This window comes from Apodemus sylvaticus, chromosome 1 (genome assembly GCF_947179515.1).
Source record: "Apodemus sylvaticus chromosome 1, mApoSyl1.1, whole genome shotgun sequence".
Classification (NCBI taxonomy): Eukaryota; Metazoa; Chordata; class Mammalia; order Rodentia; family Muridae; genus Apodemus; species Apodemus sylvaticus.
In genome coordinates this window covers 201,848,263-201,876,114 of record NC_067472.1, presented here as the reverse complement: position 1 = coordinate 201,876,114, position 27,852 = coordinate 201,848,263, and the positions used below count along the sequence as shown (strand labels likewise).

Sequence of the window (27,852 nt, the reverse complement as noted above, 5' to 3'; positions counted from 1 at the left end):
GGCTCAGTGGTAGAGCCCCTGCCTAGAATCCCCCAGTGAGGGGCTGGGGGCATGGCTCAGTGGTAGAGCCCCTGCCTAGAATCCCCCAGTGAGGGGCTGGGGGCGTGGCTCAGTGGTAGAGCCCCACCTAGAATCCCCCAGTGAGGGGCTGGGGGCGTGGCTCAGTGGGAGAGCCCCGCCTAGAATCCCCCAGTGAGGGGCTGGGGGCGTGGCTCACTGGTAGAGCCCCGCCTAGAATCCCCAGTGAGGGGCTGGGGACGTGAGTCAATATTCCTGAGACAAAAAATGTCTAACTGTGGCCTAGGGTGGTTTCAATGTTGCATTTCCTGTGTGTGACCGGCCACAGGAAAATGTCTCTAGCCTCAGGAGATAACCACCGCAGCCCTTAAGGACCAAGGGACACAGTGTCTACAATGAACTGTGCGTGGCCCATCAATCCAGACAGGACTATGTGTGCATCGGGCCAGCTCTGGGCTGGATGTCAGCCAGCGTGGGCCTCTGAGAAGCACTCAGTGTCTCTATTCTATCCTGCAACTTTTCTGTGTACTGGCAATGTTTCAAAGCAAGAACATCAAAAGAGAAAACAAAACAGAAAAACAAAAAACCCACCTTCCAATCAAGCTGAGGACACACCCACACTTCCCAGTAACTCCCAGTTATCTGGTTCTGTGTCCCTCTGAGCACAGAGCCCAGGCAGCAACTGATACGATGTTCTGTTCTGCTTACTCCCCTGAGTTCTGCCTGGATCCACCATCGCTATCAGCAGTGTGGACGCAATCTTTCTGTGGGCTTTTTCTTTGTTTGGTGGTGCTGAAGGCGACCCCGGGGCTCCCTGCCCACTGAGCTACAGCCCCAGCTCCTACGGACTTTCCTTTCGGGACAGGGTGTCACGAAGACGCCCACACTGGCCTTGAGTTTGCTGTCTCTGGCCACAGCCTCTTCAGTGCTGGAATGACAGGCTTATCCCATTCAAGGCAAAGTAGGAACAAAAGGAAAACATTAAATGCACAATTCTGGAAAGTTTAAGTGATTCTAGTGAGTATACAATTATTACTGCTACTAGTTTAAGAATTTTTTTTTATCATTTTAAAAGAATACTTAAGAAAGCTGGGGGAGTGTGGCTCAGTGGCAGAGCTCAGCCTAGAATCCCCCAGGGAGGGGCTGGGGCGTGGCTCTGTGGCAGAGCATTGACTTGGCCTTAGTTCCATGCCATCAGCACAATCCCTGAGCCCTGTAGCTGAGCCCAGCTCTCCTCCCTCCCCCACCCCGACGTTAGGCTGCCACTCGTCTGCTCCCGCTTTCTGTGGATTTCCCTAATCGGGCACTGCGCAGAAATGAAACCCTGCCTTCTGCACTGCTTGCAAGGCCGCCCCTCCCGCCACGTTTCTGCCTCTCTTGCCCGTACAGGATTTGAAAAGCCTTAAATGGGGCATGACCCAGAAATTTCTAATGATTTTTCCCCCAGAGCAGGTCAATATTAGAACCAAAATCCACCAGCTGTTCAGCTCACAGCTTGGGCCCCGGCAGCACCGGCCACACCAGCCCTTCTCCTCATGTGGCCACGTGACCGCAGGCCCACCTGGCCCCGCCCACCACCGCTGGCACCTTGAGGTTGTGCCCGTCGAAAGGCAGGGAGCCGCTGACCAGCGTGTAGAGGATGACCCCCAGACTCCAGATGTCCACCTCTGGCCCGTCGTACTTCTTGCCCTGGAACAGCTCTGGGGCGGCGTACGGGGGACTCCCACAGAAGGTGTCGAGCTTAGAGCCCAGCGTAAACTCATTGCTGAAGCCGAAGTCGGCGATTTTGATGTTCGCCTCGGCGTCCAGTAACAGGTTTTCAGCCTGAGAGGGAAAGAGAAGCCAGAGGATGAAGACAGTCTCGTCAGCCGGGCGGTGGTGGTGCACGCCTGTAATCCCAGCACTCAGGAGGCAGAGGCAGGAGGATTTCGGAGTTCAAGGCCAGCATGGTCTACAGAGTGAGTTCCAGGACAGCCCGGGCTACACAGAGAAACCCTGTCTCGAAAACAAAAACAAAAACAAAAACAAAAACAAAAAGACAGAGTCCGCGCCATCACACCATGTTTATGTGCGGTTGGTAATACAGCCCATGGCTTTGTGCATCCTAGGCTAATATTCCTACGTCCGAAGCCTGGTGACAGCTCCCCCTGATATCTGAGGCTCCACAGTCCAGCCTTGGTTCTGATGGTCTCCATCTGGACCTGGGAAACCACTTTGGTCAAGTCCAGTCTGTCTCGTCCACTAGGTGGCGCACGACCTCCAGGTCAATTCTCCAGCAACCTAGCCTCAGGCGATGCCAAGGTGCCACCTCCTAGAGCAGTATCCATACGCTGCCACAGCCATTCCATGGTGGGCTTCTTGTCTTTGACCTGACTACGTAGCCCAGGCTATCCCCCAACTCATGGGAACTCCCTCCTGAGTGCTGGGATCACAGAGTGTACATGTCCCTGACATGAGGCTTGCTATTTGAAAAGTTACTGTACAGCCCAGGCCTGCTCCAAATTCATGGCAATTCTCCTGCCTCATCTTCCCGAGGGCTGGGACTGCACATCCACCCCCGCCCCAGGCTAGGCTAGGCTTGCTGTTGTTGTTGCAATTTTGAGGCAGGGTCCCATCTAGCTGAGGCTGGCCCTTAAACTTTGACTGGTCCCCTTGACCCTGTAGTTGAGACTTGAACCCAGGGCCATGCAGACATCAAGCAAGCACTCGATTACCCACTGCATGCATGGCCCCTGGCCTGGACGCCCAAGAACTGAGATGGGGGGGCGCGGGGCGCAGGGGCGTGCGCCACACTGGGCTAGCCCCGGGGATTGGTTGGTTTTTTATCATTACATGTATACACCCGGGAATGGGACGGGAGGAGCACAGGCTAACCCTGACCAGCCAGTTCTCTCCTCCCACCAGGTGGGTCCCCAGGCTGAAGGAAGAGTAGAGTGGGTGCCTTTATCCACTGAAGCCGCCTCAGGACCTCCCCAGGGCTCTGAAAAACAAGGGAAACTCTGGTCCTCAGGCACAGTCTGCTCTAAAGCCCTTAGTGCCAATGAAAGAAAGTAAAATAATCAAAGAAGGCGGGCGGTGGGGCACGCACTTTTAATCCCCGCCCTCAGGAGGCAGAGGCAGGTGGATCTCTGTGAATTGGAGGGTAGCCTGGTCTACAGAGCCAGTTCCAGGACAGCCAGGGCTACACAGAGAAACAAAAAACAAAAACAAAACAAAAAAATAAAAAAAAAACCAACAAAACCCCCATAAAACCAAACCAAAACAACAACAACAAAAAAAAAATCAAAATAAATAAGTTAATTAATATAAAAATAAAATAAAGCCCCTAGTGAGCAGCCTAGCACACTGGAGGTCCTCCGGAAGGATAGCCCAGGCTAGCCGTATGGAGCCCGCTGGGCTACCTGGGCAGAGATTTCTGTGCTCTGACAGGGGTGCTGGGAGCTCGGCTGCAGCAGGCAGTGGGGTTGGGGCCTGGGCTCTCTTCCCGTCCTCCTTGCCTGTCCTCGGCCATCCTAAGACTCTGAGTAACTCGGCCTGAGAGCCAAGTTCTCAGGGATCCCTCAAGGTCGGCGTGTCAGAGACACAGCAACCCTGAAGCGGATGGCCTTCGGGCCTATCGATGAGATAGGCTATCTCAAGGCCATCCTCAGGCTGTCCCAGGACACGAGTTCCCCTGGCTGTGCCCACCCCACCTCCATTACGTCACAGATGCCTGGCGGCTGGGGAAAGACAAGGGGTCACGGTGGGAGGCCTCACCTTTAGGTCCCTGTGTACAATGTTCTTCTGGTGACAGTAGTGCACGGCTGACACGATCTACGGTAGAACACAGGTTGTGTGTGAGGCCAGAGTCTTCTATGTTCCTCGAAGCCCGTGCAGCCACCCCACAGCTGACCGCCATGCCCGGCAGGGCCCAGCCAGGTTCAGAGAGCGCCGATCACCCTGACACACCCTGACACGATGGTCTCACAAGCAGATCTCTTTCCCTCCCTCCCTCCACCTCTGTCTCTGTCTGTCTCTCTCTCTCTCTCTCACGCACGCACGCACGCACACACACGCACGCGCACACACACGCACGCACACACACGCACGCACACACCTTGGGTGCAGTATCACCACCTTGGGACTAACCTAGCATTGGAAACTCCCAAAGCGCCCCATGCTGGGAAACAGCTGTGTGGCCCCAGCTCCCCAGGCCACAGTCCTCAGCCCTGCAGGTGCTTGCGCTCCACAAAGGTGTCCTCGCATCACACACCACACACGCGCAGCTCCTCATTGCACGCCTATGGATCTCCTCACCCTGAATCTGTTCTTCACTCCTGCTCTTCCACTCACCTCACACCTGCACATCCACCCACCTCACACCTGCACATCCACCCACCTCACACCTGCACGTCCACCCACCTCACACCTGCACGTCCACCCACCTCACACCTGCACGTCCACCCACCTCACACCTGCACGTCCACCCACCTCACACCTGCACGTCCACTCACCTCACACCTGCACGTCCACCCACCTCACACCTGCACGTCCACCCACCTCACACCTGCACGTCCACCCACCTCACACCTGCACGTCCACCCACCTCACACCTGCACGTCCACCCACCTCACACCTGCACGTCCACCCACCTCACACCTGCACGTCCACTCACCTCACACCTGCACGTCCACTCACCTCACACCTGCACGTCCACTCACCTCACACCTGCACGTCCACTCACCTCACACCTGCACGTCCACTCACCTCACACCTGGGCCTCACACTGGTGTGTCCTCTAACTTCCATATACACTCTCACCCACAAATGTTGACACCCCAGGTGAGAGTGGGTGACTGCTCCACACCTAGGCACACCCGATACCAAGCACCTGCAGGTCCTCCACCCAGGAACCGCACCCCCATCTTGCCACTCCAATGCACGCAGCTACGTCACACCCACACACACTCCTTCAAGGACCCACACACCTTTGTGCATCTCTCTCTGAGTTTGTGTGTGCGTGTTGACATCGCTGTGCTGCTCAATTGCGCCCACTTTGTTTGGGGGGGAAGGGTGTGTCTGTCACTGACCCAGGAGCTCGACAATCCCGCTAGTGCAGCTGCCCGGCACAGCCAGCCCAGCCGCCTCCTCAGTGCTGGAAAGGCGGCCGTTGCCACACCCGCCCATTGCCCATCCCATCCTGGGAACTAAACTCCAGCCCTCCCGCTTCATGCCCGCATCCACTGAGCCATCTCCTGGCCTTTTTGTTGATTTTCCTTTCCGTCTCTCTCTGTCTCTCTCCCTCTCTCTTTCATGACAGGGTCTTGTGTAGCCCAGGCTAGCCTCAAGCTCTGTGTGGCTGAGAATGACCTTGATCCTCTGATCCTCCCCAGCTTTGCCATGTACTCCAGCACTGTCCACCCCACCCCACCCCACCCCACCCCAACCCACCCCAACCCACCCCCAGCCTCAGCCTCAGCCTCAGCACCCTCTCACCTGTTCACCCGCCTCCATCACTCGAACCCTGGGCCCCTAGCAGCCTCCTCCACCTGGGTCTGTGCATCCTCACCCTGTGCATGCACACACCTCGCACCCCCCCCACCCTCCTCCCGGGTCAGAACACCCTGCTGCGGGCTGGCGGGCTCACCTGCCGAAACTTGGCTCGAGCCTCCTTCTCCTTCATGCGGCCATGCGACACGAGGTAGTCAAACACTTCTCCTGCAGAGCAAGAGGGGGAGAGCTGGGGCCAGAGCATGCATGGGGGGCATGGTGAGAGCAAGGTACGGTAGGTGTGAGGGCAGGCACGGGTGGAGGGAGAGCAGGCGTGGGAGTGTGGGGGGATGTGAGAGTGGGTGTGGGGGTCTGGGGGATGTGAGAGTGGGTGTGGGGGTCTGGGGGATGTGAGAGTGGGTGTGGGGGTCTGGGGGGATGTGAGAGTGGGTGTGGGGGTCTGGGGGATGTGAGAGTGGGTGTGGGGGTCTGGGGGTCTGGGGGATATGAGAGTGGGTGTGGGGGTCTGGGGGATGTGAGAGTGGGTGTGGGGGTCTGGGGGATGTGAGAGTGGGTGTGGGGGTCTGGGGGATGTGAGAGTGGGTGTGGGGGTCTGGGGGGATGTGAGAGTGGGTGTGGGGGTCTGGGGGATGTGAGAGTGGGTGTGGGGGTCTGGGGGTCTGGGGGATGTGAGAGTGGGTGTGGGGGTCTGGGGGATGTGAGAGTGGGTGTGGGGGACTGGGGGTCTGGGGGATGTGAGAGTGGGTGTGGGGGTCTGGGGGATGTGAGAGTGGGTGTGGGGGTCTGGGGGTCTGGGGGATGTGAGAGTGGGTGTGGGGGTCTGGAGGATGTGAGAGTGGGTGTGGGGGTCTGGGGGTCTGGGGGATGTGAGAGTGGGTGTGGGGGTCTGGGGGGGATGTGAGAGTGGGTGTGGGGATCTGGGGGATGTGAGAGTGGGTGTGGGGGTCTGGGGGTCTGGGGGATGTGAGAGTGGGTGTGGGGGTCTGGTGGATGTGAGAGTGGGTGTGGGGGTCTGGGGGTCTGGGGGATGTGAGAGTGGGTGTGGGGGTCTGGGGGGATGTGAGAGTGGGTGTGGGGGTCTGGGGGATGTGAGAGTGGGTGTGGGGGTCTGGGGGGGAGTAAGAGCGGGTGTGGGGTGGAGCCTCACCTGCGCTAGCATATTCCATCACCAGGTACAGGGTCTTCTCTGTCTCTATCACCTCAAAAAGTTTCACTGGAGGAGGGTCAGGGTGTTAGGTTAGCGTGGATGCCCGGCCATTCTCCTCCCAGACTGCACAGCTGTCTGTGTCCCCCAGATCCCCCTGGCCCCTGTGCCCGGCCTGGTTGGCCATGCTGCCCAGTTTTCCTTCCTCTGCACAGGAGTCTCAGCTCACTGCTGCCTAGGCCTGCGCCCATGTTGCTGGCAAAGGGCAGTTATGCAGTAGATACTGGTCATCACCACATGCAGGCGCGGCTGCACTGTGCCCCCTCAATGACCGCCTCTGCCAATGACCATGAGTGCTGTGGCTCCCACGGACCGAGCAGGCAGGCTAATGTCCCCGTCACTACAACCCCCACGCCAAGCCAAGCCGATGCCCAGGGGCCCTCAGCAGGGCAGGAAGGACTGCAGCAGAGTGGCCAGGCCTCTCTAAAACCAGCCCACCCTCCCTCCCCATGGGCTCCACCCATGGCCAGCTCCCGTCCTCTCCTCACCAATGTTGGGGTGATTGAGTCCCTTCATAATTCGGACTTCTCTGAAGAGCTGGGCCAGGCCAGGGAGGAAGAAGAGACAGCTGTGAGTGGGGTGGGGCCCTCCCCTCCCCCTTCCCCTCCCCCCTCCAGGCCGGTCAGTCTCCGCTCTCGCCTGACTGTGTTCCCACCCTGGTCCTTTCTCTGGGCCTCACCTTCTGCAAGCTACTGGGGTTCAGCTGGGTCTTATCAATGATCTTGATAGCGACCTATGGGTAGAAGACGGTGAGGAGGTCAGAATCACCCTGCTGAGATCTCACAGCACATTTGGGGCCACATGAGACATGTGAGACATCATGTCAAAAAGAATTTTTTAAAATATTAAATATTAACTGCAAATTGAGCTAACTGTAGTGGTCCAGGCCTACAGTGCCAACAACTGGGAGGCAGAGGCAGTCAGAGCCCAGCCTGGTCTACAATGGCAAGTCCTAGGCTAACGAGGGGCTGGAGAGAGAGTAGACACTGTGATGCGTGTGCACAGGCCCTGCAGAGTTGGCCGCCGGCACCCGCCTGGTGCCTCCGAACCATCAGTAGCTCCAGTTACAGATCCCCACCGCTGTGTCCTGGCTTCCTCGGCTCCCTTCGCACATGGACACACGCCCACAGCGAAGCACAACTGAAATAAGTGAATCTTATCCCAGGTGTGGTGAAGCACTTGGGAAGCAGAGGAAGGAGGATCTCAGTGAGTTCTGGGCTAGCCTGGTCTATATGATGAGTTCCAGGCCAGACAAGATTACACAGAAAGACCCTATCTCAAAAGGGGGGGGGGGAACAACCCTAAAAATTAAAAACAAAAATAATAAATCTTTAAAAAAAAAAAGCAGCAACCTCTGGAATGGAGTCATCCCCACATATGGGGACCAGCCTGTGCGCCGTGGTTGCGCCCTGGGCCCTGGCTCTTTTTGAGAATTTTGTCAGTCACTTTCCATGCCAGCATTGAGAGGATCATATGGCCCCTTTCATCTGTGAATGTGACGAAACACAGGAATAAAATTGTGGGAGGAAAAACAACTCCGCACTCCTGGGAGGGGCCCAGCGTGTCTGGTGCTGATCCTGTCCCTGATGCCGTGTTTGACATGGGGGGTGGTGAGGCGGGAGGTGGCTCAGAGGCAAAGGCCACAAGCCTGACACCCTGAGTGGGAGCCTTGGAGCCTATGGGGTTAGAGGAGACAGCGAATGCTTGCAAATCTACACATATGCACACTCCCAAAATAATGAATGGAGAAAAACTACAACAAAATGAGTTTTGATTTGAGCCTCGGTCAGGCTAGCAAAATCCTATCTCAAAAAAGGAAAGGGTTTCCATTGGTATTTACACTGCTGAGTAATACCAGCCTCCCGTTCTGACTCTTAGGGTTTGTTTTGCTTTGATTTTTAAATGGACTGGAACTCACTATGTAGCCTCTGAACTCACAGAGATCCTCCTACCTCCACCTCCTGAGTGCTGGGATTAAACACATATGCCACCGCGTCTGGTTCTTAGAGTTCTGGGTTGTGTTGGGCTCCTGGGCATCAAACCAAACCCTTGTACAAGCCAGGAAGGAACCCCCCTCTACCCCTGAGCCACTCCCCCAGCCCCTCACTGGGGGATTCTAGGCAGGGGCTCTAACACTGAGCCACACCCCCAGCTCCTCACTGGGGGATTCTAGGCGGGGCTCTACCACTGAGCCACGCCCCCAGCCCCTCACTGGGGGATTCTAGGCAGGGGCTCTACCACTGAGCCACGCCCCCAGCTCCTCACTGGGGGATTCTAGGCGGGGCTCTACCACTGAGCCACGCCCCCAGCCCCTCACTGGGGGATTCTAGGCATGCCTTGTATTGTAGACCTACTGCTTTTATGAAAAAATAAATACAGAAAACAGGCAACAGGTAGGAGTGTGCAGCAGACACGGAATCCAGAGTCAGGAAGCAGAGAGAAGAGGAAGAGACCACAGAGTCAGACTTGTTTCTTAAAAGACAAACAGGCTCTGGAGAGGTGGCTCAGTGGCTAAGAGCACTGGATGCCCTTCCAGAGGACTAGGGTTCAATTCCCAGCACCCACATGACAGCTCACACCTGTCTGTAACTTCAGTGCCAGAGCTTCTGACACCCTCACACAAGACACGTAGACAAACACCAATGAATGTAAAATAAAAATAAATTGTAAAAAAAAAAAACCAAAAAAACCAAAAAAAAAAAAACCCAGATTATTTTAAAATAACAATCAAGACACAGTGGTGCACACCTTGAATCCCAGCACTCAGGAGGCAAAGGCAGGCAGGTCTCTGGGTGTTCAGAGGCTGACCTGGTCTGCATGGCAACGTCCAGGTTACCCAGTGCTACATAGTGAGACCCTGTCCTACAAGAACACCACACAACCACAAAAAACAAACAATCGAACAAACAATAAAAGCACCAAGGAAACAGAATATATTACAAACATGTGTGAAACTATCAAATAACAAAAGTAATCAATAAAATAATTGGGGGAAGAAATGAAGCAGGCGGGCAGGCGGGCAGGCGCTATGGTGAAGCACCTACTTGGCAAGCTTCAGGAACTGTCTGAACTCTCAGCACTCTTGCTAAGAAAGCTAGACACGGCCATGCGGCCTGGAGGCCCAGCCCAGGATGGGAAGCAGGGCAGGGGTGCAGATGCAGAGCTGTTGCCCAGGCAACCTAGCAGGAGCCACAAGTTTCCATTGTAGTGGGAGAACCCATCACAAACAAGGCAAACAGGTAGGAAACAAAGACATCTGATGTCCTGCTCTGGTCTCTCTGTCACACACACCCAATAAACAAACAAAACAAATAACATAATAAAAACAAAATCCAAAGAGGAAGGCAGGCAGGAAGGCGACGCCTGCAGCCTAGGACCCTTCTAACTGGTCTTCTTTTCCTACTGGGACTACTCTGGAAGTTTTTGAGCCCGGAGAGGATGGAGAGATGCCTCAGCACTGAGGAGCACTTGCTGGCCTTCCGGCACCCATGTCGGACAGCTCACAGGTGCCTGTGACTCAAGCGCCAAAAGATCTGATGCCTTCTGGCCTGGGTGGGCACTGCAGATGATGTCTCTGAGTGGAGACCAGCCTGACCTACAGACCGAGTTCTAGGACAGCTAGGGCTACAGAGAGATCGTGTATCAAAACCAAGCCACCTTTACATTCTGAGCAAGTCGGGCGATTTTCTGAGGTAAGAGGGCCAGCCAGGGCCAGCCTTGACCGCGTGTCACATCTTGCCTCTTGATCTCTGCCCTCCCCCCGGGCCACCAACCTCAGCGCCTCGGCCGCCCCCACTCACCTCCCGGCCCGTGAGGATATGCCGAGCCAGCTTGACTTTGGCGAAGTTGCCCTTCCCGATGGTCCTTAGCAGCCTGTAGTTGCCCACGTGGGGTTGTTCCTCAGGGCAGGAGGCGATAGAGTTCCGGCAACGGGCGCCCAGGGAACGGCTGGACCAGGACGGCCCTTTGTCCGAAGATCGTCCACTGCCCAGGGTGCCATGCTGTGTGGAGAGAAACACATGAGCTGTCCCTGTTCCTTCCCACTGCAGTGACACCATAGGGCCAGGGTGGCTCTCGGGGGCTCTGGACACTATGCCCTGGAGTCCCTTTGCAAGTTTGGGCCAAAGATCCTTTTAGGCCCTCCTCCTTCCACACAGGTATCCCACAGGGGCTGCCACTGCCTCCGGCTCCCTCCTAACACCAAATAAGCCAGGCGTGACACACACTAGGAAGTCGAGGCAGGAGGACCAGAAGCATAAGATATTCCTCTACTACACAGAGTTCCAGCCTGGGCTACATAGCAAGCTCCTCCTTTTGTTTTGTTGAGACAGACCGTTGTAAGACCCAGGCTGGCTCTGAGCTGTGTAGCTGAGGGCAGCCTTACTGCTCCTCCTTCCCAGCCCCACTTCTCCGTAGCTGGGATGTTAACTGTGGACGCACTGTCCCACACAGTCCAGTCGCAAGAGGAACCAAGCACTCGCTGGGGAGCACTCGGTGGTGGGGGGAGCACTTGGCTCCCTGGCACAGGGCTCCGGGTTCTGTCCCCAGTTCCTGCCCCTAGCAGTACACACAATGGGGGCCTCCGAGATGGACCACTGAGGCTTCGGATGTGCCTGTCCGCCAGCTTCCCTCCTCTCCCTTCCAGTTCCTGGTCTTGCCAGCCTTTCCAGACTAAATTCTTCTAAACACTGCTGACCTCAACCTCCAGTGCGTGTCACCCAACAAGCACAAATCCCCACACCCGAGCTGGTCCATTATCAATGCCCCGGGCCAGCCCCAAGGCTATTTTTCTAATGGGCAGGGTAGGAAAGGGTCTCAAGTAGCCCAGGCTGCCCTCAAACTTACTATGTATCCAAGGATAACCTTGAACTCCTGATACTACCTTGGCCAACCCAGTGTTGGGATTACAGGCCTCTGTCACACCCGGCCTTCCAGCCTTCAACTTTACATCCTGTGACCACGTCCCCACCTCAGTCCCAGCTGGCTGTCTCTAGTGGGTGGGAGAGATGGCCCAGTGGTTAAGAGCACCGGCAGCTCTTCCAGAGGTCCTGAGTTCAATTCCCAGCACCCACATGGCAGCTTACAACTGTCTGTAACTCCAGTTCCATGGGAGCAGGCACTCCCACACAGACATACATGCATGCAAAACACCAATGCACATTAAAAATAAATAAATAAACAAACCAGCTGGCTGTCTCGACATTTTACTGTGGCCTCCGCAATACCCACATCCTAGCCTTCCGTGGTTTGAGAATGTTACAATGCATTCTAGCAATGCTTTTCCTTTCTTTTCAGTTTTTTTTTTTTCCCTTAAAGATAGAACCTTATGTAGCCCAGGCTGGCCTTGAACTTAATATGTAACTGAAGATGCCTTAAACTCCCAGTCATTCCTCTTCCTCTATTTCAGCATGTTGCTCATCTCTTGTGGTGTCCTATTTATTGACATCTTTATTTAGTTTTAATTTTTTGATACTGAGTCTCACTCTGGAGCCTAAGCTGGGCAGGAACATGGAACAATTCTCCTGCCTCAGCCTCCCATGTGCAGGAGCAGCAAGCCTGCGCCACGCCCAGCTTGTACCTAATTTATAACCAACCTCATCAGCTCATGTCTACAGTAAAGAGGGAAACGGCTTGGAATAGTCACATCTCTGGAATTTCTGGGAGGGTCTTAGATCATATTCCACGGATTTGGGGCATTGTCCCCCATCACTGTTGCCTCAGATTCTCCAGCAAACAACAGAACTCTTTATCCGGCCCCCACATCTCGCCCCAGCCACGCTGTCCACCTCTCCACGAAACCCCGCTACATCCTGCCTGCTGCCTGCCCTGCCATTGCCGACACCACCAGCTCCTCTGCCCCTGCAGGCCTGCCCCTCCTCAGCCTCCTCAGCCTCCACAGCGAGACGGCCTGCAGGCCCGGCTGCCCTGTCCTGATCTGGGGCCTTCCTTTCTTGGCCACAGCTCTGACAGCCAGAGGCCCTGGCTGATCTCCATCCATGTCCTCCTCATGGCTGGGGAAACAGGACACAGGACGGGAGGGAGGGAGACGGCTTGACCGCCAGCGAGCTGAGGCCTGGGCTACCCACGGCAAGGAAGCTCTGCCAGGCCACCCCACAGCAACGCAATGGCCTGCATTTCACAGGCATTGAAAGCCAATGTAGCATCGGCCTTACTTTACAGGCGGGGGAAACTGAGGCTTAGAGCTGGAATCTGAACGCAGCCATTTTAGCATCAGACGTCCCTTATACAGATCACATTGGACTGTCTCATGCCTCTCATACCTGATCCCTCGACACCTGATTTTGTCATTTTTTGTGCAGTTCTCACATATTAGAGAAATGCTCCTCCACTGAGCCACGCCCCCAGCCCCTCACTGGGGATTCTAGGCGGGACTAGGCCGGGGCTCTACCACTAAGTTTTGTCCCCAGGACTCACTTCTTTTTTGTATATGTATGTGTGCACAGGTATGCTCACCTATGGAGGTCAGAGGTCAATTTTAGGCATCTGCTCTATCATCCCCCAGTGAAACACTCCCTGTTTACTGAACCCACAAACTGTCATGTCAGCTAGACTGGCCGACCCCAAGCACCTGGTGTCTGCCTATCTCTACCTGCCGCACGCCCACCCAGTGCTGGGGTTACAGGCGTGTCCCAGCATGCCTAGCTTTTCCGTGGGTGCTGGAATCTGAACCCACGTCTTCATACTTGCACAGTAAGCAGTTTACCCAGTGAGCCGTCTTCCCGTCCCACCTCCCAGTCCTCCTGCCTCGGTTTCCCAAGTGGCTGAGCCCACTGGCTTACTTCCCCACCCCACCTGCCATGTTGATTTCACGAGGAGGTTGACACCATGGGTCAGGTCTTGTACGAACAGGCCCCTCACCTACACTCAGTCCCCGGCCGAGCCCAGTGAGGAAGGTTCTGACCGCCCACAGACTAGGGAGAAACAAAGGCTGGGACGATGGCGCCAGCCACATGCACCCAGCGTCCTCACAAGGACAATGCCCACCCGACATGTCATCCCAGCTGCTTGGGAAGCAGAGGCCATCTTAAATTCAAGGTCTATCTGAACAGGGGAGTGAGTTCAAGGACAGCCTGGGCAACTCAGTGAGATACTGCCTCAGAGACAAGGAAAAAACTAAGGACAGCAGGAGAGAACTTAGGAGCTAGGAACATGGCTCAGTGGTAGAGCCCCGCCTAGAATCCCCCAGTGAGGGGCTGAGAGCGTGACTCAGTGGTAGAGCCCCGCCTAGAATCCCCCAGTGAGGGGCTGGGGGCGTGGCTCAGTGGTAGAGCCCCTGCCTAGAATCCCCCAGTGAGGGGCTGGGGGCGTGGCTCAGTGGTAGAGCCCTGCCTAGAATCCCCCAGTGAGGGGCTGGGGGCGTGGCTCAGTGGTAGAGCCCTGCCTAGAATCCCCCAGTGAGGGGCTGGGGGCGTGGCTCAGTGGTAGATCCCCTACCTAGAATCCCCCAGTGAGGGGCTGGGGGTGTGGCTCAGTGGTAGAGCCCCTGCCCAGAATCCCCCAGTGAGGGGCTGGGGGCGTGGCTCAGTGGTAGAGCCCCTGCCTAGAATCCCCCAGTGAGGGGCTGGGGGCGTGGCTCAGTGGTAGAGCCCCTGCCTAGAATCCCCCCAGTGAGGGGCTGGGGGCGTGGCTCGGTGGTAGAGCCCCTGCCTAGAATCCCCCAGTGAGGGGCTGGGGGCGTGGCTCGGTGGTAGAGCCCCTGCCTAGAATCCCCCAGTGAGGGGCTGGGGGCGTGGCTCAGTGGTAGAGCCCCTGCCCAGAATCCCCCAGTGAGGGGCTGGGGGCGTGGCTCAGTGGTAGAGCCCCTGCCTAGAATCCCCCAGTGAGGGGCTGGGGGCGTGGCTCAGTGGTAGAGCCCCTGCCTAGAATCCCCCCAGTGAGGGGCTGGGGGCGTGGCTCGGTGGTAGAGCCCCTGCCTAGAATCCCCCAGTGAGGGGCTGGGGGCGTGGCTCGGTGGTAGAGGTCCCGCATAGCATGTGGAAAACCCTGGCTTTAACTGTCAGTACTATGCTATGGATATGGTGAGTAGAGCCCTGGCCTATGGTGCAGCCTCTGGCACAACCATAAAAATAAGATTGCCCAAGGCTGGTACCCTCACCCCTCACCTGTTCCCCGCTCATGCCACTCACACCCCAACTCCTGTGGGTCCAGCCACAGTGACCATTCTCAAGCCCAGACTTGGAAGGTTTCCCCAATACTCAAGCGGGGGGGGGGGGGTGCTGGGGGAGAGTGCTTCAGGCTCCTGAGTGTTATCCTCCCAGATGCCACCACCTCGGCTCATGGCTCACCCCCCACCCCCACCCCACCCCCACCGCCGGAGCAGCAGGCTTGGCAGAGATGGAAGATAAGGTCTCTGATCCCTGCTGAGTTAGGAGCCTGGAGAAGAACCCCTGTTGGGTATTGCCAGGGGCTCCCTCAGACACAGGAAGGCTCCACTGAAGGCTGCATGGCTGAGGGACCCCTGCAAGGGGGTACCTAGGGCAGGGGATGATAAACCCCCAGGGGTCAGGGGCAGAAGCTAAAATTGGCCTGCACCACCAGCTGGCCCGGATCCCTCCTGATGGACAGACGGATGTCTGAACACCATGCCTGTTGCTAGGGCATAGGGAAGCTGGCCCTGGACTCCACAGCTCTAGAGATTGGTATAGAAGAATGTGACCTTTTGTTGGTGTCACCATGGTCCTCGGGTAGCAGGGAAGGGGTCTGCAACCTCAGACTGCAGAAAGGGAACGATGTCACTACAGAGGAGCCGAAAGTTATCTCCACAGACTTGAGTCTGGGGACAGAATTACCCATCTCAGTACCCCCACTACACCCCAACAATCTTAGGAAAGCAAGGAAGAGGCTCAGAGAGGTGAGGTCACTGGCCTGGGCTAGCACAGTAGTATGATGTGAATCTGAGTTTATCTGAATATCAATGTTATTCAAATAAGGTATCAATGATCACAACATGTGACCTAAAGAAGTCCCTGTCAGGGAGGTGTCCCCATCACCCACTTACAAGGAAACTGAGGCTGGATCAGCCTCTGGGAGCTTGCTGGCAACTAGTGACAGCTGTGGTTGAGAACACACTGCCTTCTGACTCAGATCCACAGTCATGCCAGCCGCCAAAGCCGTGAGCGCCGCCCCTGTACCAGCCTTCACCCACATGTCTTCGGCAATACTTTGCGGGACTCAAGTCGTTACCCCCCACCCCTCCCGCACACACATACTTCCCAACCGGAATCAGGCTCAGAGAAGGAGAGCGGATAGCCTGAAGACACAATGCAATCCGACACACGGAGGCAGCATTCGAACCCAAGACTCAGCAACCACGTACCTCCCTGGCAGGGCTGAAACCTCTGACTGGAAACCTAAGCCAGCGGGGAGAGGGGCAGACGGGTGCTATGTGATATCTACCGCATGCATTAGACACACAGGGAAAAGCCTAAGGCTGAAGGCTAAGGAGGCAGAAGCAGGTGGATCTCTGTGAGTTCAAGACCAGCCTGGTCTACAGAGCGGAACTCTTGTCCTGGCTGGGCTCTGCGCTCAAGGTGGGGAGAGGGTGGCGGCTGGAGGAGGCCGTGACCGACCGACCGACTGGGTGAGCTGACTTGTAGACACCTGGAAAGCTGTCAGAATTAGAGGAAAGGTAGAGGAGGGGAGCAGGGTCCTGCCCCTGGAGGGAGGAAGACCCTGGGATGGGAAACGGTGCGGTCAGGAGTCCCTGTACCAGAGGAGCTGGGCTCAGTAAACTCCTAGATGTCAGGGCTAAAGACCAGGCAGGGGGGGCTCAAAGCATGGGCAGAGTAAAGGGAGCAGGGAAGGCTTAGGGCCTGCGGGGGAGGAAACTGGGGAGGGGGGCCTCCTACAGAAAGCCCAACATCCCCTAAGAAAGGGGCTCAGTTAGCAGGGGGTGTGAGGAGGGGGTAAGGAGGTGAGACCGGGAGAGGCTCAGGAGGAGGCCAGAGTCAGCACAGTCTGGGGCCTGGAACCCTAGCCCGCAGATAGGAAGCCAAGGACTCCCTCGGAGAGACTGGACGGCTCGCACCTAGGGGACCCCAGAGGCGACTAGCATCCAAGGACAGGGCACCCTGGCACAGCAGGGCCAGGCCAGGGAGTGGAGACACCTTGAAGAAAGCGGGCAGGGCCCTGGGCCCCGGTGCCATTTGGCTTCCTGGGGGAGGCAGCTCACAGGAGCCCAGGCGGAGCTGGGGACTGGCCAAGGGGAGCACGGGGAGCCAGCACCCCGACTCGGCAAGAGGCAGGGAGGACAGCAGGGCCAGACCTGGTCGGGCCTTGCGGCGGGGGGGGGGGCGGGGGGGGCAGACAGGGCTGCGCCTCGGGGAACAGGGGCCGCGCCATCCGGGAAGAGTCGAGGCCAGGCTGCGGGCGAGCGGGCGAGCGGGGACAGACCTGGCAGACGAGGAAGGGAGGGGCTGCCGGCGGACAGGGAAGGGGGCTTCCTGGAGGGAAGAGACCGGGCGGAAGCGCTCTGCAGAGGGACCGGAGAAGGGTCCAAAGACAGGGGCGCCCCTAGGGGTCGGGCTGGGCTGGGGCTGTGGGGAGGAGGGAGCAGAGAGGCCTCAAAGTCAAGGGAAGCGTTGGTCTGGGCTGTGGAGCCCCGCGAGGAGTGAAGACTGGCGGGGTCAGTGGTCCGGAGGGCGAGGGGGCTACGGCTGCACTCGGGCAGGGCTCCCCAAGGGGCTGGGCCCCACTCACCGTGTCCGAGTTCCGATCGTTGCCCGGGGCCAGCGCCGTCCTCGAAGACATCTTCCCTGGGGTCCCAGGAGGGAAAGGGACAGGGGCGGCCGGGAGGGGGGGGTGGGGATCCCGGGGTCCCCTCTCCTCCCCTCCCCCCCAGCCGACCTGGGGACGCGAGCTCTAAAGCTGGGCGCCGTGGACGCCCGAGTCCTCGCGCGGCGAGAGCGAGAGGCACAGAGGGCAGGACGGGGGAGGGGAGACGACACCGAGGGTCCTAGTGGCCGGGTGCAAGGGGAACCCGGGGCGCCATCTGGGCGGCGGGCAAGCGGGAGGCTGCACGGGCGGGGGCCGGGGAGGGGGCGCGGAGCCGGCCCGGGGCGGCGGCGGAGGGAGGCGACCAGGGGCCGGGGAGGAAGGGACGTCAGGGGGAGGGGCGGGAGGGCGGGGCCTGGGGAAGCCCCGCCCCCGCCGCCGGCTCTTAAAGGGACAGGCCTGGACTGGCTCGGGGTTCTGGGGACCGAGGCAGGTCTGGGCGTGCCGGTCTCCAGCAAGTTCTCACAGGAGTACGGGAGTCACGGGCAGAGAGTTGCTGAGGAGCGAGCAGAGGGAGATGTTGAGAGACGGGAGAGGGGACACACAGACCCGAGGTGGGAAGAAACAGAGTCACAAAGAGGGACAGAGAAACCGAGGACACAGACAAAAGGACGGAGGACAGAAAGGGGACAGAGACAGGGAGACACACAGAGACCGAGAGACACAGATACAAAGACAGAGAGGAGAGAGAATCGGACGCCAAGGCGGAATGAAAGAGACAAAGAGAAACTCCAGGACTGGAAGTCTGCCGAGGACAGGAAGAAAGGAGAGGAAGCAAGAAAGGAGAGAGAGGGAGGGAGGGAGAAAGAGAGAGAGAGAGACAGAGAGAGACAGAGACAGAGACAGAGAGACAGACAGAGAGAGACAGAGAGGGACAGAGAGAACCGAGAGCCGTGCGCCTGTCATCCCGACCCCTCTGGAGGTTGAGAGAATGGATTGCTGTGAGTTTGACACCATATGCAGCAAGACCCTGTCTCAGAAAACAAAAGCCAAAATTGAAGCCAGTCCCTGGGGTAAAGCGGGGCAAGGGTTCAAGGACATCCTGAGCTTCAGCCCCGGGGTGAGGGTAGATAAGGGGCAGCCATGGCTGGTCTCCCGCCTCCCCGACTAGCTGGAAGCCCAAGCAGGTGTGGACTTGCAGGGCAAACAGACTGGAGGGCGGTGAGGGCTGTGCTGAGAACACACAGTGCCTTGTGTGATGAAAGGGTGTGTGTGTGTGTGTGTGTGTGTGTGTGTGTGTGTGTGTGTGTAGGGGTGCATTACCGCGGTCCAGAGCCCACTGTCTTGCTGTCTTAGAAATTCTTCCAGAGCCTTGATTTCCCTCTGTGAACATTAGCTGTTGCAAGCATGGTGGTGTCCTGGGAGGACTGACAGTCCCGATCATCCTTCACTACATAGTGAGTTCAAGACCAGCCTGGTCTACATGAGACCTGTCACTGTCAGACGGAATGAAAGCCGAAAGAGACAGGACAACAGCCACATGCTAGAGCATGCTGGAGCAAGCTGATTTTAGGACTGGCTATTAAGCATGAACATTTTTAAAAGTTAAATTATGCAAACATGCAAGTAAGCAAATTGTATTAAAATTGGAGGGGGCAGCCGGGCAGCGGTGGCGCACGCCTGTAATCCCAGCACTTGGGAGGCAGAGGCAGGCGGATTTCTGAGTTCGAGCCAGCCTGGTCTACAGAGTGAGTTCCAGGACAGCCAGGGCTACACAGAGAAACCCTGTCTTGAAAAAAAACAAACCCAAAAGACCAAAATTGGAGCGGGGGTGGGGTGGGGGGGGGTGGCGGGCTCTGGAGATGTGGTTCAGCAGTCAGGAACTCTTCCAGAGGACCTAGGTTCAGTTCCCAGCACCCCCCACAAGGTGGCTCACAACCATCTGTAACTCCAGGTCTAGGGGACCTGACACACTCTTCTGGCTTCCCCAGTCACTGTGTACATGTACACACACACACACACACACACACACACACACATGCATGCACTCAAAGGCAGAACACCCCAAAACATAAAGTAAACATAAAAGCTATAAAAGTAAAAAAAAAAAAAAAAAAAAGCTCAAAGTGAGAGTGGCAGAGCTGGGATTATTTATTATATTTGAACAATTTATTAAATTCTGGGCGTGTGTGTGTGTGTGTGTGTGTGTGTGTGCGTGTGTGGTGGTGGTGAAGGGACAGGTTTTGGAAGTCAGCTGTCTCCTCTCTCTGTGGGTCCCCAGGATCAAACTTGGGTCACCAGCCTCAAAGGCAAGCGTCTTCACCGCACCCCATCCCACGCCCCCCGCATCCCCCCACACCCCACACACACCTGCACCCCCGCCCCTGTACCCCACACCCCACCCCTGCACCCCGCTGCCAACCCTATGCATTCATTGATTTGAGACCAGTTATCTTGTAACCCAGGCCTCCTGGAACGTCTCCTCTGATGGAGGTTGGCTGTGATCCCCCTGCCTCCACCTCAGGGAGGGCTCAGAACACAGGTGTGAGCACCACACCCAGTTCTCACTCTGGGAGTTGTTTGTTTTTCTTTTGCTTTAACTGGAGAACACAGTCTCCTCTGCTACCACAAATTATGCAGTCAGTTCCGTTGGGGAAATGGAGGGGTCAGCAATCCCAGGAGCCTCTGAGCCTCTGAACCCTGAGCCGTCCACCTTTTCCATCAAGCTAACTCCCCGCCAGGTGAGTATAATCTGAGACAGGGCGTCATTCTGTAGCCCAGGCTGACTCTGCACTTCAGGCCAACCTCCTGCCTCAGCTCCCCACATACTGAACTTATTTATGTGAGACAAACACCTTACTGTGAACCACAAGCTCAACTTTCAATCCTCCTGCCTCAGACTCACAAGTACTAGGAATGTGAGCTCTCATGTCTCTCTCTCTCTCTCTCTCTCTCTCTCTCTCTCTCTCTCTCTCTCTCATTTTTAATAGATATTTATTTATTCTGTGTATATGAGTACACTGTCACTGTCCTCAGACACACCAGAAGAGGGCATCAGATCCCATTACGGATGACTGTGAGCCACCAGTGGTTGCTGGGATTTGAACTCAGGACTTCTGGAAGAGCAGCCAGTGCTCTTGACTGCTGAGCCATCTCTCCAGCCTAGAACCCTCATCTCTTTTTTTGTTTGTTTGGTTGGTTTTTGTTTTGTTTTGTTTTTCTAGACAAGGTTTCTCTGTGTAGCCCTGGCTGTCCTGGTACTCACTTTGTAGACCAGGCTGGCCTCGAACTCAGAAATCCACCTGCCTCTGCCTCCCAGAGTGCTGGGATTACAGGGGTGCGCCACCACTGCCCGGCAAACCCTCATCTCTTAACTGCAGTGATTTCTTTGTTCTCGGTAATAGTCCAGCCAAGGTGTGACTATAAACCACGGTGCATGTATAGATAAATACTTCAAGCTAGTCTGGTAATGCGTGTCAGGCATCCCAGCAGTTGGGAGGCAGGCAGATCTCTAAGTTTGAGGCCAGAGTGAGTTTGGGGGTAGCCTTGGCTGTATAGTGAGACCCTGCTTCCAAATAAACACATAAAAGTGGGAACTAGAAAATATTAAGGGCAGAGCTCTGAGTGTGTTTGTTTCTAGGAGCCTTGCAGCTCCAAGGCTTCTTCAGGGTAGGATGAGGTCCGGCTCTGACGTCTGCAGTACTCACATGCACCACCAGGGGGCAGATGGTTGCCTTGCTACTCATCAGGGTCTGTTTCCCTTTCCAGTGATTCCTAAACTCTTCCCCGCCCCCCCGCCCCCCCTCGCCCCTCCCCCCCATTTCCCGAAACAGGGTTTCTCTGTGTAGCCCTGGCCGTCCTGGAGCTCACTCTGTAGACCAGGCTGTCCTGGAACTCTGAAATCCACCTGCCTCTGCCTCCCAAGTGCTGGGACAAAGGCGTGCGCCACCACTGCCCGGACTAAACTGCATTTCCAAGGGGCGGAGACTGAGGCTTACCAAGTGGATGGAGCTTGAAAATGTTACATTTAGGAAAAGGAGGCGACGCAAAAAGTAACACCGTACAATATGGTTCCTATGAAATGTTCAAAAGTGGGAGACTTGGCGGAGAAACAGGACCCCCGGATTCCTGGTTTCCTGGGACCTTGGAAAGGGGCAGAAGCTGCCAGAGTCATGGGTTCTCCTCAAGGAGATGGAGGTGTTCTGGAACTGGATGTTAGCCCTTTCTGCTGCAACCCTGTGAGTGCACAAAGATCCGTTAAACTCCAAGGTCTAAAAGTATCAATGTGGAGCTGGAGAATAGATGGCTCAGTGGTTAGGGGCACTGACTGCTCTTGCAGAGGACCAGGGTTCGATTCTCAGCTACCACAGGGCAGTGGACAGCCATCTATAACTCCAGTTCCAGGGGATCCGTCTCCTTCTAGTAGGCTTGGGCACTGCATGACCAGATACTTGTAGAGACTCGCAAACATACATAAATAAATAAGTAAATAAATAAATACATAATACACTTTTAAAAAAATCAGATTCCCTGCACTCACATTGGATGGCAGCAGTGGGTTGGGGGAATCTGTAAAGGAGACAGGTATGGACTGGGAAGGAGAGCACATGACCTGTGCACAGGGCCCTGAGTTCAATTCCCCCCACACACATGCCAAGAAGAGCCAGGCATGTCTTCAATCCCAGCACAGGAGGCAGGATCTTTGTGAGTTCCAGGCCAGCCTGGGCTACATAAGGAGGCCCTGTCTCACAGGAGAACAAAGGAGAGAGAGAGGCTGGCCCGCAGTGGGGACGGAGGCAGGGGACTGACAGAACCCTGCTGTGTAGCCCTGGCTGTCCTGGAACTCACTCTGTAGACCAGGCTGGCCTCAAACTCAGAGATCCCGCCTGCCTCAGCCCCCCAGTGCTTGGATTAAAGGTGTGTGCCACCTCCGCCCACTGGCTGAGAGCTACATCTTAAAAGCTATCCCACTGGGTCCCCAGGTCCAGCCTCTGGGACCCGTGGAGTTTCCTTTGAATCCTGTCTCCCAGCAGAGGGTACAACCGGGGCATGTGCTCCCTTGAGGTCCTCTCCACACCTCCATCACTGCAGAGCTCAGTTGTGGGCGCCTGTCCAGCTCAGGGTGTCTCCCCTGGGTACACAGGATGATGTTGTTACCTTGGGAGGCGTGAAAAGCAGGCAGAAGGGCGGGCGGTTCCGGCAAGGCTGGGAGGGGCGGGAGGGGCGGGAGGGGCGGGGACAGGGGTCTGTGGCCCTTGTCACAGCAGGGCCCAACCAAAGCCTGGCCTAGAAGAGCAGACAGATAATGGGGCCTTCCAGCCCCTGGCCCCAGAGAGGGAGGGGCTTCCTGACAGGAAATTGTCCTCCTCCAACTCCCCCCCCCATCCAAGCTCTCAGCAGTCCTGGCCCAAGTAGTCTGGGGACTGGACATCACGAGGGACAGAAGGACAGGCACAGACAGAAGGTGAGTGTCGGGGTGAAGAAGGCATGCCCCCAACTTTTCCCAAAGATGGGACCTCTCCTCAGAACCCAGGAGGCAGGAGCACTGGGTGAGCAGAGGCGGGCTGAGGCTGGGGAGTGCTGCGGAGGAGAGGGAGGGCAGGCAGGCAAGCCTGGGGCTCTGGGCTGCAGAGAGATCGGACCACTCATGGGGAGGGAGACAGGGGCTGTGAGGTCTAATGCACTCTGCCGCGCTGATGCTGGATCGGGGACAGCGCAGCAGGCATCCAGGGCCCGGCTGCCTCCAGTAAGGAGGTTTGCAGCAGCCAGAAGGTTGGTCTACAGGCTCCTCACACCTGCAGGGCCGCGCCAGGGAGGGGAGGCTGAGGCAGGAGGCTGGCCAGTTTGAACAAGCTTGGATTACAGATTGAGACTCTATCTCCATAAATAAAAATAAATAAATAGAAAGGAAAGAAGGAAGGGCTATCAAGATGGCAGCAGGTAGAGTACTTGCTGCCACGGGAGCTGGATTCCCGGGTCCCGTCCGTCCGTCCGTCCCTGAGACTCACAAGGCAGAGAGGAGTGACTATTGCAAGTTCACATCTGACCACCACAGCCAGCCCGTGTGCCCACACACAAGGTTAATTAATTCATTTAATTAAAATAAAGGGAGAGCAGCGGGGCGGTGATGACGCACGCCTGTAATCCCAGCACTTGGGAGGCAGATGCAGGCGGGTTTCTGAGTTCGAGGCCAGCCTGGTCTACAAAGTGAGTCCCAGGACAGCCAGGGCTACACAGAGAAACCCTGTCTCAACAAAAACCCAACCAAAAATAAAGGGAGAGTGAACAAGCAAGGCCTAGGATAGGATACAGAGGCTGGCGGCGGGCGGCAGGCGGCTGGCGATGTCTCGGTTAGAGTCATCGGTTAGAGTAGGGATTCTTAACTTGAAAGGATCAGTTTCCGAACATGGACCTTGGGGCTTTTTAAAAGCTAATAATTTTTTCAGCTGGGCAGTGGTGGCGCACACCTTTAATCCTAACTCTCAAGCAGCAGAGGCGAGTGGGTCTGTGAGTTCAGGGCTAGCCTCTGAGACTAACTCCCCAGAGTGATCTCCAGAACATCGAAGGCTTCAAGAGAAACTGTCTAGAAAAACTAAGACAAAGAAATAAAACCTTCCCACAGAGTCTCATGTTGCTCAGGCTGGCCGCAAATTTCTATAGGCCCAAGGATGATACTGACGCTGTGGTCTCGCCCTCCCTTTCTAGAGTGCGTGGATTATAGGCCTGCGCCGCTGGCTGCTGGGGTGGGAACCCCGGGTTTCTGGCAAACCAGACAGACAGTCTACCAACTGAGCTGCACCCCTGCCTTGACTTTTGAAGTTTTGATCATGTGACTCAGGTTGACCTCCCGAGTTGCCAGGATTAAAGGCATAATCCTCCCATTCAGGGACTGTCTGTACACGGGGTCTCACTATGGACGGAACCTGGGCCTCGAAAATCTCAAAAGCATGTGGTCCTCCCGCCCCAGCCTCCCGGGGACTGGGATTACCGGGGGCTGCGCCACCACACCCTGCTGCATGCTGGGGGCTTGAGGGTGTCAGGAATTCTGAGGAGGAGGGTTTGGGAAAAGGCTGGCAGCAGCGAGGAAGAGTAGGAGGGGCCGGGAGAGGGAAACGCTGGCGGTCTAGACATCCTGCAGAAGCGGAGGCTGGGGGCTTGCGCTCGGCTCGGAAGTGAGTCAGGGGCCTGGGCACCGGGAGGCAGCGGAGGGCGTTGGAGAGGGCAGGATGTCGGAGCCAGGTTGCCGAGGGAGGTGTCGGAGCCAGGAAGGGGAAGGGGGAGGCGGTTTGGGGTGAATGCCGCTGCCAGTTCTGGAGTGTGCTGGGAATATGCTGGGAACCGTTTTATGGGCACCAGGGCCAGCTCTGGGAGTGGGGGTTAGACGGGCTGCGTGAGTGGCTCAGAAAGTCTGGGCAGGACTGGATTCGGTAGGATCCGGCCGTTTCGGGGATGGAAGCAGTTTGTTGGGATTTTAGAGCCATTACTGGGGGGGGAGGGGAGAGTGGTAGGGAGGGGGAGGGAGGGAGGGAACCAATTTCATTACTCTGTGTGTGTGTGTGTGTGTGTGTGTGTGCGCGTGCGTGCAGCGTGGCCTTACGTGCCACAGTGCACAGGTCCAGGTCAGAAAGAGCTTCTGTAGTTCATTCAGACCTTCTACTTCATGGGTCCTAGTGATGAAACTCAGGTGTCAGCCTTGGTGGCAAGTGCCTCTATCCACTGAGTCACAGCCGTCCTCTCTCCCCCAACTCCCCCTGCCCCAGCCATTTTTAGGTGAGGCGTGCGAAGCCTTCCAGAAAAGGGAAGACTAATAAGTCGGTGTATGGGGAGGGGGTCGGTGCGCATCGACTTTGCACCGCCGCGGGGGCTCCCAGCGAAGCGTCACTATGGAGACTGTCTCCTTGGGGGTAGGGGACCGAGGAGCCTGGAGGGGAGATCACAGCAGTCTGTCTTAGAAACAGCAGGACTAGGACGCTGTAGTGCAGCTTTAGAGCCCGGACGCTGGAAGATGCCCTCTCCCGCCGGCCTCTCTCCGAGGCTCCCCCCTGTCACGGTCCGCGCCTCTCCGGTCTCCCCTACACACACTTGCTCGGGTCAGAACCACCTATGGGTCTATTCCATGGGGGAGAAAACGTGGACCTCTAATGGTTTATTCACCCAGTTTTGTCTGGAATACTACACAGCCCGGTCCATAAAGACCGCAAGTTCGTGACCTAAGTGAAGGAAAAGGAAGCGCTGAATGGCAAAATCCCGCCGCCGCCGCCAGCCTTCCCTCTTCATTTGAATTTTGTCTTATGTGTGCCCAAGTCCTGCCCGTGTGAATGTCTGTACAGCGCTTGCATGCCTGGTGCCCAAAGAGGCCAGGATAGGGCCGCTGGGTCCCCAGGGCCGGAGCTGCCGCGTGGGTGGCGGGGGTGGCGTGGGTGGCCTGGGCGTCGGGGGTGGCGGGACTCAAAGCCAGGTCGTCAGCCAATGCTCTTGACCACTCTGCAGCCTCCAACTGTGCTGTTTTGAGAAACTAGGTCTCACCCTGCAGCCCAGGTTATCCCAGACGGCACAGCTGGCTACCTGGCTCTCACCTCAGGGTGACACTCCCTCCTCTCCGCATCCTAATTTCTGAGCTCGGATGTGAGCTATTGCACCGGAACATTGATTTTGCTTTTCTACTTTTCTAAACATTTGCACTTGCTGCCAAGCTCCAGGACCCGAGTTAGACGCACACTAGAAAGTGAGACAGAGGACCACTGCTGTCCTTCGCCGTCTACATGAGCTCTGTGGCACTCCGGTGACTGCGTTCATACACACACACACACACACACACACACACACACACTACTGATAAAATGATGACACAAGGCTGAGTTACACCTCGGTGCTAAAACACACTAGCGAGGCCCCTGAGTCCTATACACAACAGGAAAATAAGGTGACACAGAGTGCCTCTCTGTGGCCCACCTATGCCCTTGGGAAACAGTCCCAGTCCCTTGTCACAGAGTTCAGGTCCTGTGTGGCCTGCTCCTCACAGCCCCCACCCCCACCCCCACCCCAAGGAATGGACGGCCTGCCCCCTTCCTTCCTTTGCTTCCTGTTAGCACCCATTCCAGAGTGCCTGAACCATGCTCCGAGCCAGGCACACAGGCCCAGCCCTGCCCTTGCCAGCTCCTCAGTCCGGATGCAGACCTGTCCCCAGACAGGCACAGTCACAGAGAGAACGCAGGGAGCCCAAGGGTTAGAAAAGACCCAACAGTCAGGGGGACTTCCTGGCGGAGGCAGCTTTGGGACTGAGATCCAAAGCATGGCGAGACAGGCAGACATGAGACCCAGAGAAGAGGAACCAAAAGATTTATTAGTCCCAGTGAGGGGTACAGTTGGCAGACCCCTGGGCTGTGGTGGGGGCGTGGCCTAAACATTGCACCAAGGGCTGTGGGGACCTATAGAAAGTTCAGGAGAGGGAGGAATCTTCAAAGTTGAGCTACCAAGAAGCTGCAAGGGCCTGACGGTACACTGCTGTAATCCGGAAGCAGAGGCAGGAGGGTCCGGAGTTTGAGGCTAGCCTCTGCTAAATGAATTCTGCCTCCAAAATTGAAAGGATCTTACAGGCCAGCAGTGGTGGTGCACGCCTATAATCCCAGTACTCTGGGAGGCAGAGGCAGGCGGATTTCTGAGTTCGAGGCCAGCCTGGTCTACAGAGTGAGTTCCAGGACAGCCAGGGCTACACAGAGAAACCCTGTCTCAAACAACCAAATCCAAAAATCCAAAAAACCAAAAAAAGAAAAAAGAAAAAAGAAAAAGAAAAAAAAAAAGAAAAAAAGAAAGAAAGAAAAAAAAAGAAAGGATCTTACAGCTGTACTCACATCTAGGAGACCGAGGCAGGAGGATCACCTCAAATTTGAGGTCATCCTAAGCTACATAAGGAGTTTCTGGCCAGCCTGTACTGCAGTCTGAAAAACACCAGAGTTTGGGGCACAGAAATGGTCATAGGTTCCAACTGTGAGGTACACACAGGAAGGAATAAAGGACCAGACAGGGAGACTTAGAGATGGACAGGACAGGACAGTGTGAACCCTGTGAGGGCAGAGTCTGGTATAACCTAGTCACAGCTGTATTCCCACTGCCTGCTTAGAGTGGATCTAGAGACCTAGTAAGATTCTTGCTTTTGAAAGTGTTGAGCCTTGTCCATGCTGTGCAGGTGCTTGACCACTGAGCCACGCCCCCCAGTCCCTCCCTGGGGGATTCTAGGCGGGGCTTGACCACTGAGCCACGCCCCCAGCCCCTCACTGGGGATTCTAGGCAGGGCTCTACCACTGAGCCACGCCCCCAGCCCCTCACTGTGGGATTCTAGGAAGGGGCTCTACCACTGAGCCACGCCCCCAGCCCCTCTCTGTGGGATTCTAGGCAGGGCTCTACCA

At 56.5% G+C, this 27,852-nt stretch overlaps 2 protein-coding genes across 3 annotated transcripts in view; one reads left to right on the top strand and one right to left on the bottom strand.

Moving 5' to 3' along the window:
* Mark4 (microtubule affinity regulating kinase 4) overlaps positions 1 to 17,803 on the bottom strand; it is a 33,759-nt gene extending 15,956 nt beyond the window's left edge. The window contains exons 1-8 of one of the 2 annotated variants that reach the window (XM_052171607.1): positions 17,432 to 17,803; positions 10,513 to 10,713; positions 7,392 to 7,445; positions 7,201 to 7,249; positions 6,656 to 6,721; positions 5,645 to 5,715; positions 3,775 to 3,831; positions 1,606 to 1,842 (exon numbers count right to left, since the gene is read on the bottom strand). In XM_052171607.1, coding sequence (XP_052027567.1) covers positions 1,606 to 1,842; positions 3,775 to 3,831; positions 5,645 to 5,715; positions 6,656 to 6,721; positions 7,201 to 7,249; positions 7,392 to 7,445; positions 10,513 to 10,713; positions 17,432 to 17,482 — 786 coding nt within the window. In that variant the 5' untranslated portion in view covers positions 17,483 to 17,803. The remainder of the gene's footprint in view (positions 1 to 1,605; positions 1,843 to 3,774; positions 3,832 to 5,644; positions 5,716 to 6,655; positions 6,722 to 7,200; positions 7,250 to 7,391; positions 7,446 to 10,512; positions 10,714 to 17,431) is intronic. The other variant, XM_052171604.1, reaches the window with a different exon arrangement.
* A 4,914-nt stretch (positions 17,804 to 22,717) lies between these two features.
* Exoc3l2 (exocyst complex component 3 like 2) overlaps positions 22,718 to 27,852 on the top strand; it is a 33,219-nt gene continuing 28,084 nt past the window's right edge. Inside the window, exon 1 of the mRNA XM_052171597.1 lies at positions 22,718 to 22,910. The gene's annotated coding sequence lies outside the window, so the exon portion shown is untranslated. The remainder of the gene's footprint in view (positions 22,911 to 27,852) is intronic.